At 31.5% G+C, this 19,398-nt stretch overlaps 1 protein-coding gene across 3 annotated transcripts in view; it reads left to right on the top strand.

Moving 5' to 3' along the window:
* Positions 1-19,398, top strand: part of LOC126777179 (eyes absent homolog 2) — a 43,386-nt gene that overhangs the window by 15,654 nt on the left and 8,334 nt on the right. For 2 of the 3 annotated variants that reach the window (XM_050500139.1, XM_050500140.1), the window contains exons 2-5: positions 7,077-7,299; positions 12,801-12,838; positions 17,752-18,092; positions 18,671-18,785. In XM_050500139.1, the coding sequence (XP_050356096.1) occupies positions 7,228-7,299; positions 12,801-12,838; positions 17,752-18,092; positions 18,671-18,785 (566 nt within the window). In that variant the 5' untranslated portion in view covers positions 7,077-7,227. The remainder of the gene's footprint in view (positions 1-7,076; positions 7,300-12,800; positions 12,839-17,751; positions 18,093-18,670; positions 18,786-19,398) is intronic. The other variant, XM_050500141.1, reaches the window with a different exon arrangement.

The raw sequence follows: 19,398 nt of genomic DNA, 5'->3' as shown, positions 1-19,398 counted from the left end.
ATTTTAGTAATTTTATGGGGAATGTTAGAAACATGCGATGGTTGTATCTCGATTCTACCGACGGCTATCCATTCATGCATGGAAATCAAAACTACTAACATAAAACTATATGTTATGTTATTATGACTGCCTCGTTGGTTTAGTGGCTTGATATAAGGCCGCAGACCCGGGTTAATAAGGTAAGGGGAAAGTTATTGGGTTTTTCTGTCAGAAAATTCTCAGTAGCAGCCCGGAGTCTAGAAGTTGTAAGTGTGTACATTCCCTTGCCTCGGAAAGCACGTTAAGCCGTTGGTCCTGCGCCTGAACTCTTTCCGGTCGTGTCGGATTGCCGTCCCATCGGATTATGAGAGTTAGGGAATAGAGAGTTCACCTGTGTTTGCGCACACCCTTGTGCACTATAATATCTCCTGCGTAGTTGGCTAATGTCTCTTGAGATTGGCCGCCGTGGCCGAAATTGGTCTGGAGGACATTATTATGTTATTAAAATAATAAATAGAATATAAAGTTTTATTTATATAAAAACTACTTGTAGCAAATGATAAGATATATTTAAAAAATAAATACCGATAAGTACAGCTTTTTTTGCAATTGCAATGTCCCCGCCAAGGTCGAAATGTCATCGGAAGTAAAAACAACTTGAAAGCAAAACGGTTTTATCGCTTTGTTAACAAAATTAACGCAAACAAAACCTACTTTTACGTAATCGATGAGCGAAACTATGCTAAACAGTATCCGATACAATTCATAAGTAAATAAGTATATATTCAGATATTGCAATCTTTAAAATTTATTATAAAAACATTCAATACCTTCCAGACCTTATTATATATTTTTTTTTATAATTTTGAAAAAAGAATATATGAATGATCGTAAATTAAAAAAACAAAATTGTACACAGAATCAAACATTTATTACAATATTAATTAACGATGAACCAATCATTATTCAGATTTTAATCAATTCACATATTAACGTTTAAACGAATATCCATATGTGCGACGTTTAATAAATAAAATATACAAAACCTCTTCCGTCTGAACATTAAGTAAATCCGATTACGAGTAATTTGGCGAAGGCATCGGATTAAAATCGATTAATTTATGCCTAACGTCGCGCAATGTTATCTCGGAATCTTTGTGCCGTTTTGTCGTCGCCACCGAGTGTCATGCCTCGTTTAGCTTTTACGGGATAGTAAAAAATTATGAATACATTAATTAACATTACACAAATTACAAAATAGGGAATTTATATTTTATATGCGGATATTGCTTGTTAATAAACAGAAAAATATTATAAGTACATTTATATTATAACGTCAATTCTCTTCATAATCTTTTGAAATATATACTTAAAAGGAACTTATATTCAGAAAAAAAGTATCTCTTTATATTTACATAAAATTATATTATTGTAACTAAGAATAATAATTTAAAAAAAAAAACTTAATATTGATACAGGCATTTAAGACAAATGAAATTAGATTTAATCGACAACATTATCAATAGCGAGAAGTTTCGTATAATTATACAGTACAGGAACAGCCCGTTAATGTCCCACTGCAGGGCTAAGGCCTCCTCTCCCTTTTTTAGGAGAAGGTTTAGAGCTTATTCCACCACGCTGCTCCAATGCGGGTTGGTAGAATACACATGTGACATAATTTCAATGAAATTAGACACACGCAGGTGTCCTCACGATGTTTTCCTTCACCGTCAAGCATGAGATGAATTATAATCACAAATTAAGAACATGAAAATTCAGTGGTGCTTACCCGGGTTTGAACCCACGATCATCGGTTAAGATTCACGCGTTTTAACCACTAGGGCATCTCGGCTATGTGGACTGTATAATTATGTCTTATGAATATTTATTAACAAATTATTTTGACGTGTTGACTTGTACTGTACATTTGAAGTTTTTTGATACGATATTTTAAAAAAACGGGAGTAATTTGCCGAAGCGTTCGTCGAGATAACTCAACGAGCTTGCTCAGTAATTACAATTCATCGACTCTGTTGCGTTGTATGAAACTTGTAAGGCTTAAAATATATGGCATACTTATTTCTCTTAATATAAGAGTAAAACTTGGCCCATTAAACCCCATATAACTACTCCGCCTTTAAACGCAATACCTCGATTAGTAATAGCGCATTTACAAATTAACAGTCTTATTTAATTTATAGAATAGTTTTTATTGGTATTGATCCGTATTTTAATATTAACAACAAAAACACATATATAATAATATATACGTACAATAAATATAACTTATAGCAGTAAAAACATGTCAACTATTTTTAATCCATTCACAAATCAACTAATCCTTTTTTCTTATACAATGTAGAGTCAATTCAAACGAGCCTCCGCGATCACGAGCAATCGATTTTAATTCGATCGTAAACACTATCACATTATCGACTCGCACAGACGGCGTGACGTATTGCCATTTATTTAAAATTCAAATCGAACAAGTTTTTAAACACGAAAAAATATATTCATGTTTAAAAAAAGAACATTAAAATTAGACTGCAGAATAAAAAAATAAATACTATTGTAACATCAAGGAGGTTGCACTTTGGTTTTTTTAATTAAAATGTGTTACTTTCGTATATATATTTTTTTTAATATATTTTTGGAAGATGTGTAATTTATTTATACAAGTTCAGTTTCCTTAAACCCGCAGTAAAGTAACTTGGTGAAATAAGTCCTTGCCAACGTTTGACAAATTGTTATTACAATTTGTTTACGTAGTTGATGTCCCTCAAAATTCTTTCGCTATAAAATAATTGTGAATTTAAAAAACCAACATCGTTGCCAGTAAAAAGAAAGATGGTTTCGGCTGAGAGGAATAGAGGCACCCAATCTTAACCCATGGGTGGGTGGGTGGTATTAAGAGCCTACAGCCTCTGTCTATATCTATTCTTGGTTAAGTGAATCTATCAACCGAAGACGTACTCGTGATTAATGTTTAGGAAATGATGATTTTTTCCTGGGTGATTTCAGCAACGGCGCTTATTGTGAAGGCAGAGTAGTTAACTGTGCAGTTTTTATTGTATTGCACAGGCGTGCATATACACTATTCATTCGCTCTCATAAGTAAGAGACAAAAATCGCCTTACGTGCTTTCCGAGGCACGAGAGTGTAAGCACTTCTAATTTCTCAGATAAAACCAATGCATTGGCCTTATCTGGCCGTAGAACTCAGGATCTCGGGATCTATAGTCTTATACTACATCTATATTTAGTACATCTTTGTATGTTTAAATGAATTTACAATTTTTTATAGTATTACCTATACGGACTGCAGGCGCGGATGACCTGATGGTAAGTGGTCACCAACGCCCATAGACATTGGCATTGTAAGAAATGTTATCCATCGCTTATAGCCAATGCGCCACCAACCTTGGAAACTAAGATGTTATATCCATTGCCTGTAATTACACTGTCTCACTCACCGTTCAAACCGAAACACAACTATATCAAGTACTGATGTTTTGCGGAATACCGATGAGTGGGTGGTACCAGTACATCGCTCTATTATATGAATAAGAAGAAGTTTGTATGAGCATCATACAAACTCATGCTAATATAATAAAGAAGTAAGTTTTGTTAGAATGTTTTTTGCTAACTTAACTACATAAGAACTTGTAAGGAATAATAAAAGAACGATTTAAGTGTATATAGTGATGCATACAATATGTTTAAAAGTAAAAAGTAACTACAGAGTTTCTTACCGGATCTTCTAGATACATTCGAAACCGGTGGTGGCTTTGAATCGTATTAAATCTTTTAAAATGATTCAAAAACGCTTTTTAAAAACCGACACGAGTAAAGTACATTTCGACTCAAACGATTTATATGGGACTTTCATTAGGTAGGTTATAATTTAATAATATAAATAAAGTATATAACAGATTTATATGTTTTATATTATTGTGATATGTGTCTCATGTCAACCTCATCGTGCATCGGGAAGTAAATGTCACTGTGAACGCTTTCTGTATCTACGTCAATATCAATCAGAGTTCGCTTCCTTAGGAAAAGGGTAAGAGACACGATAACTTTAGGCCCAATTCACTTGTTACAGTACATATTTATAAAAATAAATAGTTCATTTATTTCGCTCGATGTATAAAATTGTTTGTTTTGAAAAAAATAATGTAACAAAAAATGTTCAAATATGTTTCAAAATAATATCGAGTTCATTCCAACTTAAAATAAATGAAATGTCAAAAAACTTTGATATATATTTCTTTTTATTTCACATCTTTTATTTTTACTTATTATCAAAAATATAAAAATTCGTAATAATTAAAGGACACGCAATTGAGAATAAATATTAAAATGTATATTTTAAAAACAAACCTTTTTTTAAGTTTTTATTAATACAAAATTTCATCTCAATCGGTTGTGAGGAACTGGTTTAAAATTTAGTAACAAGATTTCACCCACACACAACTACGTATAAATAAGGGTTTTAAAAAGTAAACACAGTAATGTACCATATAAACTTGCGACTACCTTTCAAAAATAATTCTTATTAAATAAAAACAAGTTTCTATTAAAACGACTTAAGATATCTTCGTAAAATAATTTTAAATTTCCCGAATGATGCTCATAACGTCATGCGTTAAAGGAATTCCAATTAGTTCTGATTATATATTACCTAGGAGACCACAGGACATAACAAGCAACGAGATTTTAACCTTTTCAGTCGTTTAGCTATTTATGTCCAGTTACAATATTCAAAAAACATTTCATTTCGCTTGGTAGAATTATCTATGAGGCGTCATTCAAAAGCGCTACGTAAGTTTCTTAGTATATTTAGGTATTATCGCAAATGGTTAGCGATCGTCTACTTATTTTAAATATTAAAAAATAAAAACAATATAAAGATTACATTAAACAAGTTTAAGTTTAAAGTTTTACTCGTAACGTTTTTGAAGTTTTGTTTTTTTTTTTATTTGACTTTTCGCAGACGAACGAATTATGCTATTCATGATTAACTATATTATTAATTTTTTTTTCTTTAAGTATGACGTCATTAGATCCCAATAAGATTCGAATAAATCATAGACGCGACAGATATTTTAAAATACACAAGGACACTTATAAAATAATTATTAATTAATTAAAATAATCTCGGTTCTAAGAGATTACAATTTAAACACGCTTGTTTTAATGATATGACTGTAGGCCCCCCGGTGTGATGGGGTCAGGCGTTCTAATTGTCGGGTGACAAAGATTGCGATTCAAATAGGACAATATAAGAGTCGTCTGTATATTACCCAAATCATGCCTTACTTTTATGATATAATTTGACTATAATAATATTTAATTATACATTCGATGACATTTTAACATTCGAGTTTACTTTATTACATAAGAAAGGTTTGCAATATAAAGTGATTGATTGAATATTTCTTGTTTGGGTGAAAATAGACCATTCATCTCGTAATCTACTGTGGTGGATAGCATCGTGAGAAACTTGTTTTTTTTTTATTTTTTATAAAATAGGAAGGTGGACGAGCATATGGGCCACCTGATGGTAAGTGGTCACCAAACGCCCTTAGACATTGGCATTGTAAGAAATGTCAACCATCGCTTATAGCCAATGCGCCACCAACCTTGGGAACTAAGATTTTATGTCCCTTGTGCCTGTAATTACACTGGCTCACTCACCCTTCAAACCGGAACACAACAATATCAAGTATTGCTGTTTTGCGGCAGAATATCTGATGAGTGGCTGGTACCTACCCAGACGAGCTTGCACAAAGCCCTACCACCCGAATGTTTGTTTCGAATTAAAGTCTGCGCCATGTGTATACATCAATCCATGTTGAAGCAGGGTGGTGGAATAAGCTCAATGCGTTTCCTCAAAAGCAGAGCCTTAACTCGTCATGTGGATCATTAACAGTAGCAGAGAGCGTAAGCCCAAAACCAACTCTACGGATGGCCACCCTCGTTGCGTCACGCGGCGAACGCAACGCTACCGTAACCCCCCACCGGCAGACCCTCACCTGTTTTAAACCACACTATTTTATAATACAAAGTAGCCTTAGATTAAACATAAACGTCGTTTACTTCTATTTCAAATTTTGAATTTCAAACGAGGAATTAATTCGAAATGACGTTTTTTTTTTAATACCAGAAGCCTCTTTATGGAGTCCTCGTCAGTTTGAGTGTAACAAATGTGGGAAAAAAACATGAAGTATTTGAACGATTCATATTTAGATAATGTATATATAGTATGAAAAATATATTGCTTGTTTGTAATAATAATGTATAAATCATTATGTATTGATTGACATAAGTGTGAGCTCAATTTTATTTTAACGGTGACCTGAGAAACTGTTTTGCACGCTGTATGTACCTACGTAGCGCATTTCACTAACCAGTAGTAGTAAGTGCGAAGAAAAATTTGCAAAAGCAAAACCACAAAAGACTAACTAGTTAATCTAATTTAGGTCAACTCCTCAATGTGAATGAGTCATTCCAACTTTCATGGCTGACTCAAGAGATCAAATTTTCAAATAAAGAATAAATAGAATCGAAGAAAAAAAAATCATGACCTCTTCAAAACCTCTTATGACTTTGCGGTTCTGCGTCTCGAGCTGTTTAATTAATAATTTACTTTACAACAGAAGCTGCTAGACCTTAAAAAAATGCAATAAAAAACATTCCGATTACGTCAAATCCGATTTGACAACTTGATGAACACGTTCCATCGACATTCGAATTTGAAAACCGTGTGGGTGGTCTGAGCGTGTAATTTTTTTCTTATATTTTTTTTCTTTTGTTTTTATTTTTTCTTTGATGTAGAGCGATGACTAACAGCCTTTCAATAACTAGCCACCAGCGTAGCGTAATGATCGATCTTTTTAGCGTGAAATTCGTAACGGATATACATGTATATCATTAAATTCTATTATTACTCCAGGGATAAAGGAATGTCATAAACTAATAATTAAGTAGTCATTTTATTTTTAGTACTCATTTCGATTGACGTTCTAATGTCTAAATGTATTTCACTCTATATTATCAATAAAATTTTAATTAACATAAATATTTTTTTCTAAGGTAACAGTGACGAATAATGGAATACAAATACAAAGCAAAAACATTCCGTGTTTTTTAAACTAAGTGTGAAATGTCTGAAAAACTTTTCCGCGCAAGAACTGTCAAAATGACATAAATAGTGAGTGAATGGAATGTTCGGTTCGGAAACAGCATGGTGACTCTGATGCCGTGTGGCTACCTCGGCGGCGCTTCACCGCGCTGCAACTTGGACCACGAGCCTAAGGTCAGAATAATACAAAGAGCCTTAGACGTAGTTGCAATTATCCGATTGATCCCCTTTTAATTTAACGCACTATACACACTGGCACATGCACTGCTTAATCTTTTTGCACGATTTTATTTGCATGCTTTTTTAAGCAATTTAATTGTGCACTGAAGCTTTTCAATTATTTTTCATGAACAGGTAATTGTAGTAAGTAAGTATAGTGGAAAATATATTCAGATGCACCTGGTAGAGGGTTCAACGTAAGAAACACCGAATTTTATCGTCCGGATACACACGAACACAAGTGCGGACAAACTGTTTATGTTTTCCAAGTTGAACGGCGTCAGATCTCATGTTACTCATTCATACGTTAATCTTTAGGGCCCATTAAAAAGTCGTAATACATCGACTGTGGTGTCGTCGTTGGTGTACCTACGGGACAGTACGTCGTTAGCCACCCGATACCAGGCTATCATAAACGCGTAGCGTTAGTTTTCAGACAAATGATGCTTGGTGATTAAATTTGGAATGCGGGGCACCATATAGGTATGATAAATATTATTTTAGGTATAATTGGATCAAACATAGATAATCATCATTTATTAAAAAAAGGTGTAAGGTTACAAAAAACCTCACAAATGAAAAATTACTCTTAAAAGTTTTAACACAAAGTTTCGACAATGGTACAATGGTGAAAATAACGTATTTTTTACTTAAATCGTTTATCGCAATATAAGTCTGAATACTTTCCCAATGACCAGTAAAAACAATGTACGCTTAAAAAAGTAAAAAAAGTAATTCATCGATACACAAAGCCACCCAGAGATAACACCAATAAAAACAAATTTGTACAAGTTGATAGCCGTACACGAGGCGATTTATCGAGCGAGATGTCTCTCTTGATAGTACTCCTTAAATTGTTAAGTTATTTAGTTCGATACCGAAACGTCGTATATCACACAATTCAACGACAATCAATATTTTGAATATTGATTTAAATGTCGTATTGTATGTACAATTTTTGTATATAAAAAGCGAATAGATACGTTTATGATGAGAAGGATGGTATATTGTTAATTTTTTTTACGCTTTATACTAACTGTTACCCTGGTACTGTTTATGCCAAATAGACTTACAAAATAAACAAAAATAAAACAAACTTATTTTCAAATCTCTTTTTTCTTAAACAATTATTAGCCTAATTTTAAATATATTAAATCTAATCTTAAGTGAATTTAATAAAATTTGATTAATCAGTATAAAAAATTTATCGTTAATTTAACACATTTAACAATTAAAATAGCATTTTTACATTAAATTAAGGGAGTAAAGTGTAATATAATAATAAAATACTCTCTGAACTGAACTGAACTCAACTCAACTAATTTATGCGATGCGGTTTAGCACTAAAACTGGTACATAGATCTCAATCGGATAACTAATAAAATATGACTGACTACATCTTCAAAGTCGCAGTAAATAAAAACAGACTTAACAAAATTAAGGATATATTTAGTTATATTGCAATAATAAATTACGTACAAATAAATCTTGAAAATGTTTTACACTAATTTATAAACAAAATAACGTTGAACAACAATAAAAATTAAAAACATACATGAACTCAACCCATTCAAATAAATCACTATTAAAATTGACATTTCACACGATTTATAAAAAAATATGTCGAATTAATATAACACCAATAAGTATCTTTCGAATTATCAACGATAAAAATAAATATCGTGGACGATAAATTTGAAAATTTATTTCTCGAGGACTCGGGAGCGCGACGGGACGAGACGAGGAGTCCCAAATCGTAAATAAAATGAGATAAAACAATAAACGTATTACGTATAAATAAATAACAGTTTTGTTCGATGTGTTTAGATTACAGGCTGCTCCAAAGATTAATTGCTTTTAATATATCATTTTATATGGCCTGTGACATGTTTTATGTAAGCTTCGGGGAATACGAAGAATCCTGTTTATATTATTATTTCATGATTTTTTATTTATCTTTTAAGAGTAGAGTACTACAATGTAGCCAGGACTAGAAAATAACAGGTCAATTATTTAAAAATATAACGAAAATCTACACAATGCTAAATAACGTAACATAATTAAGTATTATAGAATAGCTAATTCTTTAAATAGATGTAATCTATATTAATTTAACCTTAACAACCGAGATTTTTATTATTTTTTAATTTTGATAACCAACACGTTGAACGTCCCATCAATATAATGTATTTAAAAAGGAATGTATGGAGCAGCCTGTGTAACAAATGATCACGAAGCGCGCGGGCGCGTTGTCGCCGCGTAAAACGTATAAATTAAAGGCCTATCGCGAGATCGGCCGGCCTCACACCTCGCGTTATGCGCACGGTGATTTACGTCTTCTCACACGCGACACCTCCTCGGTGCTATGTGACCCTGGTGGCTGAACGTGTGTAGTTCGCATAGGTTAATTCTATTTACTATGATCAGTAGGCAAAATTTAATTCTACATTATATACATACATAAATAATTCATCATACATCATTGTGACGGTGATACTTAAAACATTAAAAATGATGATTGATGATTGATTTTTCATGGTGTTAAGACATATTTGACTGCCTCATTGGTCTAGTAGCTAAGATGTAAGGCCGCAAACCCGAAGGTCTTGTGGGTTCAAATCCCAGATCGGGCCAATAAAAAGTTATTAGGTTTTTCTGTCGAAAATTTTTAGTAGCAGCCCAGAGTCTGGAAGTTGGAAGTGTGTACAACACTCCCATGCCACGATAAGCACGTAAAGCCGTTGGTCCTGCACCTGAACTCATTCCGATCGTGTCGGGTTGCCGTCCCATCTGATTATGAGATTTAGGGAATAGAGAGAGAGAGTGCATCTGTGTTTGCGCACACATTTGTGCTCTTATAATATGTCTTGCGCAGTTGGCTAATCTGTCTTGAAATTGGCCACCATGTCTGAAATTAGTCCGGAGGACATAGACAAAAATTACACTAACAAAGAAGATGATGATAATCCTATTTATTATTCGAATACATTTAATTTCATAGACAGATTTCGCAGTTATAGTACTTCATCCTGATTCAGACGTATATTTTTCAAATAAAAATAATCTCAATTGCTATATACCTATCGCTTCTCTGCAAATATAATACTACACTACTCTTTATATAAGTATATTGGCAGTACAGTCTAATGGCAGTATAAAGGTCTAAAACAAATTCTGATTGAATGTGTGATAGGAGAGCACATGAGAGCGTAATAAGAATTAAAATGAATCTAGGATGTTTTTTTTTCTAAAATATTTGTAGTTTACAAGTTACATTACATTTGTAATGTTTTGTAATACTCCTAGGGAATCATTATCTTATTTTACGGATAACAAAATATATTTCTTTCATTATATTACAAAAATACTTGTTTAATTACATACATATAATTTTAAAATAATTTACCAACTGTTCCTTGGCTCGTTTTATTAACGACAATCAATCAATACACAACGCAAATTACCTACGACATACATACTGGACAGTCAGAAATTAATAAATGCGTCACACAGCAAACAAACTCCAATATAATTATTATTTACCTCGCAATACATACAGCTTTTTAAGATACTTTAAAAATGAAATATTTATTAACAAAAAAACACCACTTTAATATAAAAGGTAAAAATAATTAAGTAAAAATATAATAAATTTTTAAAAACCTTCAAATATGGTACTGAAATGGTTAAAATAGTTACTACAAATGTGTACCAAAAGTACCAGGCAAACATGATTTTAAAGGACATTAAAACGTGTTGAACGCTGCACAAAAACGTTTTAGTAATTGATAACAAAAGCCAATCGAAACGAATACGTGAATCGTATGAATAAAGTATATTTCAGTTTAGACCCATCTTAATATATATTCCTAAATCAAAAGAGACACGGTGGCGCCCTCTCGGTTGTAAAATAAATTCGGCTTGATTTTATTAATGTTGTTACTCTAATCTTGATCTGAGGTAGACATTTAGAAGTTTTATTATTTATAACATAAGTTTTATCTTGAATCTCTTGTAGGTTAGAAAAGTTGTGTTTATTAACCGCTATGGGTTTACGTTGACTTGTTAGACATTCGTTTTATATGGGAATTTGTGAGAACGTTTTTTGGAACTCTAGTAGAATCAATAAACAAATTTAATGGCCACAGTGATATTTTTTTATATAATAAAATATTTTATCAGAACAGCCAGGTAACTAACAAAACAACTGTAATTCTATTACTTAGCATCTTTTGAATTATTAGTACTTATTATTATTCTTGATCTTTTTATACTATTTTTTCCTTAAATAAACTTTTGAAGCTTTTGAAGCTAAGATAAGAATTTGCAACAACCTACGACGTTTACAAGACACGTGTATACATACAAGTAACTTTCTTAGAAACAAGATGCTTATACAAAAAAGATAAATCATAACGATACTATGCAAGAGAATTTACTCTCGCTCCTATATTTATGATATCCTTGTACTTTCTAAATATCCTAGAAATCAGTCATATCATCATCACCATCACTCCCTCACTCTTGCAATGGCTGGCTAGTCGAAAGATAATAATAATAATTGAAGTAATATTATTGTAATCAAATGATTAAAATTTTTCATATAAAAAATAATACCAAGGAACTATTTGGCGGTAAAATTATTTTATATCCATTAGAGAAAAAAGGTAAGAACGTATGAATCTTAACCGATGATCGTGGGTTCAACCCGGCCAAGCACCACTGATTTTCATGTGCTTAATTTGTGATTATAATTATTCTCGTGCTTTACGGTGAAGGAAAACATCGTGAGGAAACCTGCATGTGTCTAATTTCATTGAAATTCTGCCACATGTGTATTCCACCAACCCGCACTGGAGCAGCGTGGTGGAACCAGCTCCAAACCTTCTCCTCAAAATGGGAGAGGAGGCCTTTAGCCCAGCAGTGGGACATTTACAGGCTGTTACGGATTACGAAGAGAAAAAATATATGAATGTTTATTCGAATGAGAATAAAGTTTCTGTCGCATGAATTTTGGAAATAATACTTTTTAAACTATTGGATATTAAGCAACTTACTTTTATTTTATTTTGTTGGTGTTGGTTCAATTTATGAATTAATATAAATAAAGTACCCATGCATGATTTTTACGGTGAGGGGGATAAATAAAACTTTTGATGTAGCTTAAGGCATCGTAATTATAAATATTTGTCCTTTTTTGTTTAGCGGTAGCAAGCCCATTTTATACAAAAATAAAAATTTGTTGATCCTTTTGATTCCATTACATAATCATTAAACAATCCATTTATTTTTAGAGATATTGTCTTGTCTTGACCCAAACTAGATCCAGAGCATATCAATTACTGTTCTTTGTTATTCAAGAAATGTTTATAATCTACATCTACAGCTACATCGATATCTAATAATGAAATTTTAGTATATGAATACATAAAATAAAATATTTTATATTGTTACAGGCAAAGCGATCCAGACCCGATTCGGGCACTGACGTACGGTAAGTGTTAAAATATAAATAAATTAGGTTTAAAAAAACATTATATGAAAAAAATAAATATGATATATATTAGTATAAATAATATACATTACTAAAAACATAAAAAAAAAGAAAAAAATGTTAATTATACTTAAATAAAACTTAAACTTAAATTTAAGACCATAGAAATAAATTAATATAAATTAAAGATATGGAGATAGATTTTGCGGCTGTATTTGATTCCTAGATTATTTTTGTTAGATCGAATATTAATAGGAATAACTGTAAAATATATTCATCATTTCGTTGTTGCTTGAACGACTCATGCTTAAATTATTTCCTTACATTTGCATGTTCGTAATGTTGGCAATTTTGATTGTCAGCTGCGCGTGTCGTTTCGCACGTTATTTTATAGCTGCGTTCAGTTTAAATGACCTTTTGACGGGGACCATTTCGAATTGTACAGGCTATTTTATTTTAAAATAATTTTATGTATTTCTTATAAATATAAAAATGTATTAGACATTTTTTTATATTATATACATTTGTTTGTACTATACTGTTACATTACAGTATATTATATACATTTTTTAAAATTACTTAGTAGAAAATTACATGAATACTTATTTCAATTTGATTACACTTATTTCACTTAGATTCAATTTGTTCGAGTATCTGAAATGTACATAACTATTATCCCAATAAATGCTACTTCACCTTTCCACTACACCAGTTTTTAAATAAGCATCACACAAACAGTGTGCGTCACGCAGAGCCTCATTCATATCACAATAAAAAGGGTCCATAATCTGCGTGTAATCCCTATATTGTAGATACACAATTGCCGTGAAAAGAGCTACTTAGTAAAATTCCCGAATGGGACACTCCCTTTATCGAGAACTTCACAAATTATCACGCTCTGATCAAAGGAAGTGATTCAAATGCACAATAGGTTTTGTGTTACAACATGTCGATTTTGAAGATGTTCGGAGATTGGATTTAGTTTGTAATTCACTGAATATCACAGTAAAATAGTCTTTGTATTATAACTATAAATGTTCGCTGAACATTGTCAAAATTATTCATTGTTTACAAGAGAGTTATAATTTCTTATGTTTTATTACTCAAATTATGTACTCAGTGTTTTTTTTTAATTAATATTGTAAAAGAAAAACATACTTTTAGATACTTAGCGTATACAAAAATGGTAATTATACTAATATAATGTTTTTATCCACTTTCCATTAACTAATAATTATTATTATTAATGTATCGTAGTAACAGATCTACAAACAGAACAGATAAAACAAGCTATTCTTAATCTATAATCTTCCGTTATCATTGATATTTAAATCATTAGAAAAGACTATAAAAAAACTAAAATCAGTTCAAACTATTTAACGAGCCGCATTCCAACTTAGGACACATTTGTTGGGTTAATTAGTGGTTAACACGACGTTCCAAGAGTTTTTAAGGATTCGAAGGGAATGTATTAAAAACGGCTGATGTTTTGTATGTAATATAATAAATCATTTTTTACGCAATTCCGTTTCGTTACATGTTATAATTTTTTTAACGTTTTGACAGACAGGATTTAAGATATCGTATGACGCGTTAGATGTTTAACGGAGTTTATTTTTATTTTTCTGTATCTTGGTCTATGTCATCTTTGATTGTTATTGCCGGTTTAGCGTATAAATAAAAAAAAAACATTTATTATTATAAAAAAAAACGTTATAAAATTGTTAACATGAAATTATAGTCTTATAACTTAATAATGTTACAAGATAAAATAATAAACGTGAAATAATAGTAAATGGGTGAAATGTATTTAGAGATGAGCTAATGATTAAATACTTGTCTACATAATGGCGAACTATTATATAGTAAAATTTAGATGATTTTGATAACATTAATATTTGAAACATTAAAATTTTTGTGTGTATGCTATCCAATGAAAATTTGAGAATCAAAACTTAGAATTCAAGTAAATATATATAATATAGGCCTATTACTTAATAATGTTATAAGATAAAACAATAAATGGATTAAATGTAGTTGAGTTTTATAACTGAGAAATAATTTTTTTATAGAAGACAAAGTACTGACAAAACATATACCATTAATTATATTAGAGACATGAGTGTTCATGACATTTAATAAATATAATATATTGTTTGAAAAAAATAGGAATTAGCAATTAATATTCTAGCAACCGAAAGTTGACACGTGGACGCCAAATGGCGGTTGCTAGAGGGTCTACACTTTAGGATTCCGCTCATACAATCTTCAATTGAAAACAATAACGCGAGGAGTTCAAATGTAACATCTACAAACAGTCTAGGATTACTTAAACAGATGTATTGTTATAATAGTTTAAAAATCAGTAGTAAGGCTCTACCTTACGATATTATTATTTAAACGATTACATAAATTATAAAACAGTTGAATTGAGAATTGGGTTAGTTTTCATTGATTTATATAATTTTATTTATTTATTTATAATAGCACACTTACAACATACATATAAAGCATTGAAAAGATTAATTTATAAAACAATAATAGTATAACTTACATGCATATCAATTAAAAGTGTACATAGCACTTCCGGATTCATCTAATCAAATTCAAATTAAAAGTAACAAAAAATCATCAGTAATTTAAAAAAAAATGTCAAAATTAAATAATAAATAATATGACATTATTTACATATTATAATAAAAAATCAATCGGCGAAATCATAATCAGTGAAATGTCTCAATATTTACTTTCCTATCGTTTCTTTGATACGGTGGTAAGTTTACATTTAATTTAATCTTGTTCATTGACTAATCGATTGTATCGAAAATGCTCGTAAAAGTCTCTTAAAAATGCTCATCTTAATTTATATTGGATATAAAAGAACTGTGAATCTAATATAATAATAAAATCTTTTAATAATTCAATTAGTTTCAAATCAGTTATTAATTCAACTCTGTGTCATTAACACTATAACACAAATCTGTTTATATATTTCGCTTAACCTGCGGAACCCTTAGCGTTTGTGCTGCTTACAACGAGCACCTATTATTTTTTCTTCAAGCATGGAGTGTGCCGACCATTGTGCCCTTGTCAAAGGGCAGCGAGAGTTTATTGTTTACGTTTCATGTGCTTGTATAGGATTAGTCGAAATAATAATTTACATTATGTTAAAAAACCTCCTTTAAATCGAATATTTATTTAAAATTAAACAAATAATTTGTAAATCTGCCTCTCACCCGCGCTTCGTAAGAGTAAAGTGAAAAAAGGCACTTATGTAGTGTAAAACAAAACGAATATACCTAATTATAATGTTAGTTCAATTAGTTCGTTCAAACATATAAAATAACATACAATGACGATAGTTTTATCGTTATAGGTGAAAGAAGATATTTTAAATTATAATATTTAAATTAATAACGATATTAGATTATCCGGCTTGTAGTAACAACGATAAAACTTTAATTTACTGTACAGTAACATCACAGTTTCACTCACAGAACGTAAAACTAAAAATGTGTCAAGTAAATCATTGTACCATATGGATTGTCATTCTTTACTCTAGGACGGCCAACTATCAAAACCTTTGAAGTCTTTTGTTACGACAATTTAAAAACAGTTTTACGACGACTACTGCAAGTAAAAAGACTGTGAAAAAGAGCCGAAACATTAAAAAAAGCTTTCAATTAAAAAGATAGTGACAATGCTGCCAACATTAACAGCGATTCCGCTCCGGAGCGTTCTTTTGATATACGATAGTGTTGTTTTGAGGCAACTCTTGAAGTGGCGGCAAAAAGCAAAGTGACACTTGAAAAAAGGCGCGAACTAATATAAACAGGGGTTCTTTTTTCTAGACAAAGGCTATGGTGTTCGACTTCTCGACCGACTGATGAATATTGTAAATACTCATTGTGTTATTCATTATAAGTAATGAATGGCTAAAGAACAGTTTGTTTCCTCTCGAAAATAAACGTTTCAAATATTAGAAACTGAATTTTATATTAACTTCGCCGCTTCATAATGACTTTATAGTCAAATGAATTATAGATATCTATAAATTATGCTTATAATTCGTATTCGACATAAGTATTTTGAGAGCAATAAAACAGCTGGTATAAAACAAAAAGTTGTCATATCGAGCTATTAGTATATATTTCCATTAATTATATTAATTTGATTACGTAGTATATTTCACATATTTTAATTATAGGTGTGGCATTATTATTAAATTATTTATTATGTAGTGCTATTGATATCGGAAACTTCTATGAAACGTAATAAAAAAGTAGATGAATTGCAAAAGAGACATTATAAATTTGTATAGTTTAAAAAGTTGCTATTTGAATATAGAACAAGTGTATAACCCGTGACGTCACACTCCAGCTGTCAAGTGTGACAGAAGGGAGTTGATTAAATGGCGCGAGCGCGTTCATAGGCGTTGATAACGAGCTAAATTAATCGAAACACGTGTAAACATTTTGTTAGATAAATCCACTAAGTACATTATATGAGATATGAGGGGTCTGTTCAGGCATCTGCTGTTTGATTTTAATTATTACATTTTTATGGTTTATAATTTAAAACACACAGAGCGTGATTTAATGCCAGAAATCTGTATCTTAATTGGTACAATCAATTTTGTACCGATCCCGAAACATGTCTGATTGAGTTTTTAAATAGAGATATTTGTTTTTTGTAGCCGAAGTTGTGTCATAACTTTTTTACAATCGCGCTTAGAGTTGTTTATTTACCTTCCGCTTACCGAAATTAAGACATTTTAGACAAGCGAATGTTTATAAAAGACGCGTCTTCGTAAACAACTCTGGTTAATGGATTTTTATACTGATACCGTGTTAAGCCAAAGGCATTTTTTAAATATTTTGTTTTTTTTCTCAATTATGTCTTTTCGTTTAAAGGTTGTCAGGTGAAGTCAATACAAGTCCATGCGAATCGGAATCGACGTCTGACTCCCCGCCATCACTGCTACAGGATGCAACGTTACCAGCGCTTCTAGTGTCAGGAGCTACCACACTATTTCAAAACACGACGACATCGACTAATAATCCTTTAAGTTTGAACTCAGTGGACGGCTTAAGCTTACCGAATAGTTCAGAAGTGGAGAGTTGCAACTTGGCTAACGGATGCGCAACGAGCTCGTCGCTAGCCGGTCTGGCTCTACCTTTGACTTCGACTGGTGGATTGTGTTCAACGACATCGTCGTCCGCTGTCGCCTGGTTGATGAATGAGGATAGCACGGGTAAATATTAATATCATAGTACGTATATATGTACTAAAAAATCTTACGACAAAAAATTATGACAAAAGAATTGAAAGACGGAAGTCTGTCCGATCGAATTTCTGACACAACAGCCAATCTTAAGAAATATTCAATTGAATAGGAGATATTAAGTACCTATATACCTATACACAAATGTGTGTGAAAACATAGGTAAACTCTTTTTTTCAATCCAATGAGTCGGTAATCCAATACAACCGGAGAGATATTCTGTGCAGGATCATCGTTTTTTATTTGCTTTCCTAGGCCTGTATCACTTCCAAATTTTCTGATACCTTGAATTTATTTTCAGAGAAACTGAAGTAGTAGATTGGTAGTTGGGTTAGAATCAGTATTTCAGGATTTGCACCTAAAAACCTAACCTAAAAACCTAACCTATAAACTATTTAAATAAAATATATATCTCTTATCAACAGTTCAGATAAAATACTTTTCAAAGTTTTTACGTTCACGGAATCCCCATAAAACAATAAAACGATGTTACCATAAAGAGCTTTACAGTACTCTTATCCTAATTCTTATTTTACATGTGACATCAGGGGGTGGTGTCAAGAGCGAGGTGCGCAGCCCCGGGCTGTGCGAAGCAGACGTGGCGTTGTACGGTGAATCGCTTCCGTACGACCAATCCACGCTGCCTTACCAGTATTATAATAGGTAAGTTACGTATGTAGTATGTTATCCTTACAAATAATGGCACGGAATAAAAGTAGCTATAATTCAATTGCTCCTTATAACTCAATGTATCGATCAATATATTTATGTCTTGAATATTATTTATTAAAAATCAAAATTTATAATCGCAAAGCTTCGAATTATCGTAAACGAGATTCTATAATATATTTTAAATTATAAACTCGAATCGATTATCGTTTCAAAAAGGAGATTCTACTATTATATACATATTACGATAACTGTATTAATGCATTTTAAAACATATAACGCTAATGTTACCAGTTAAGAAATTACAGTACGTCACAACAAATTTTAAAATAATCACTGATGGACAAGTCTTATTCGAAACTACTCGATTCGTTTATCCAATAAGACGTTAATGAACGCTAGGGGATTTGCGAGAAGCCTCAAAAAGGAAATACATCAAAACTTTATAAGACTTAATTGTATTAATGTGCTAATTAAACTGGGCTATGTTATCAGTGGGCGTAGTTCATCGCTACTATATATTACATAAAATTGTGATGACGTAGTTGCGTCAAATTATTAATGATCAAACGAAAACAGTGACAGATATAAGAAAGGTGATCATTAT

The sequence above is a fragment of the Nymphalis io genome, chromosome 22, assembly GCF_905147045.1.
Source record: "Nymphalis io chromosome 22, ilAglIoxx1.1, whole genome shotgun sequence".
In the NCBI taxonomy this organism is placed as follows: Eukaryota; Metazoa; Arthropoda; class Insecta; order Lepidoptera; family Nymphalidae; genus Nymphalis; species Nymphalis io.
Note: the sequence above shows the minus strand (reverse complement) of the source record. Positions and strands in the feature narration are given on the sequence as shown.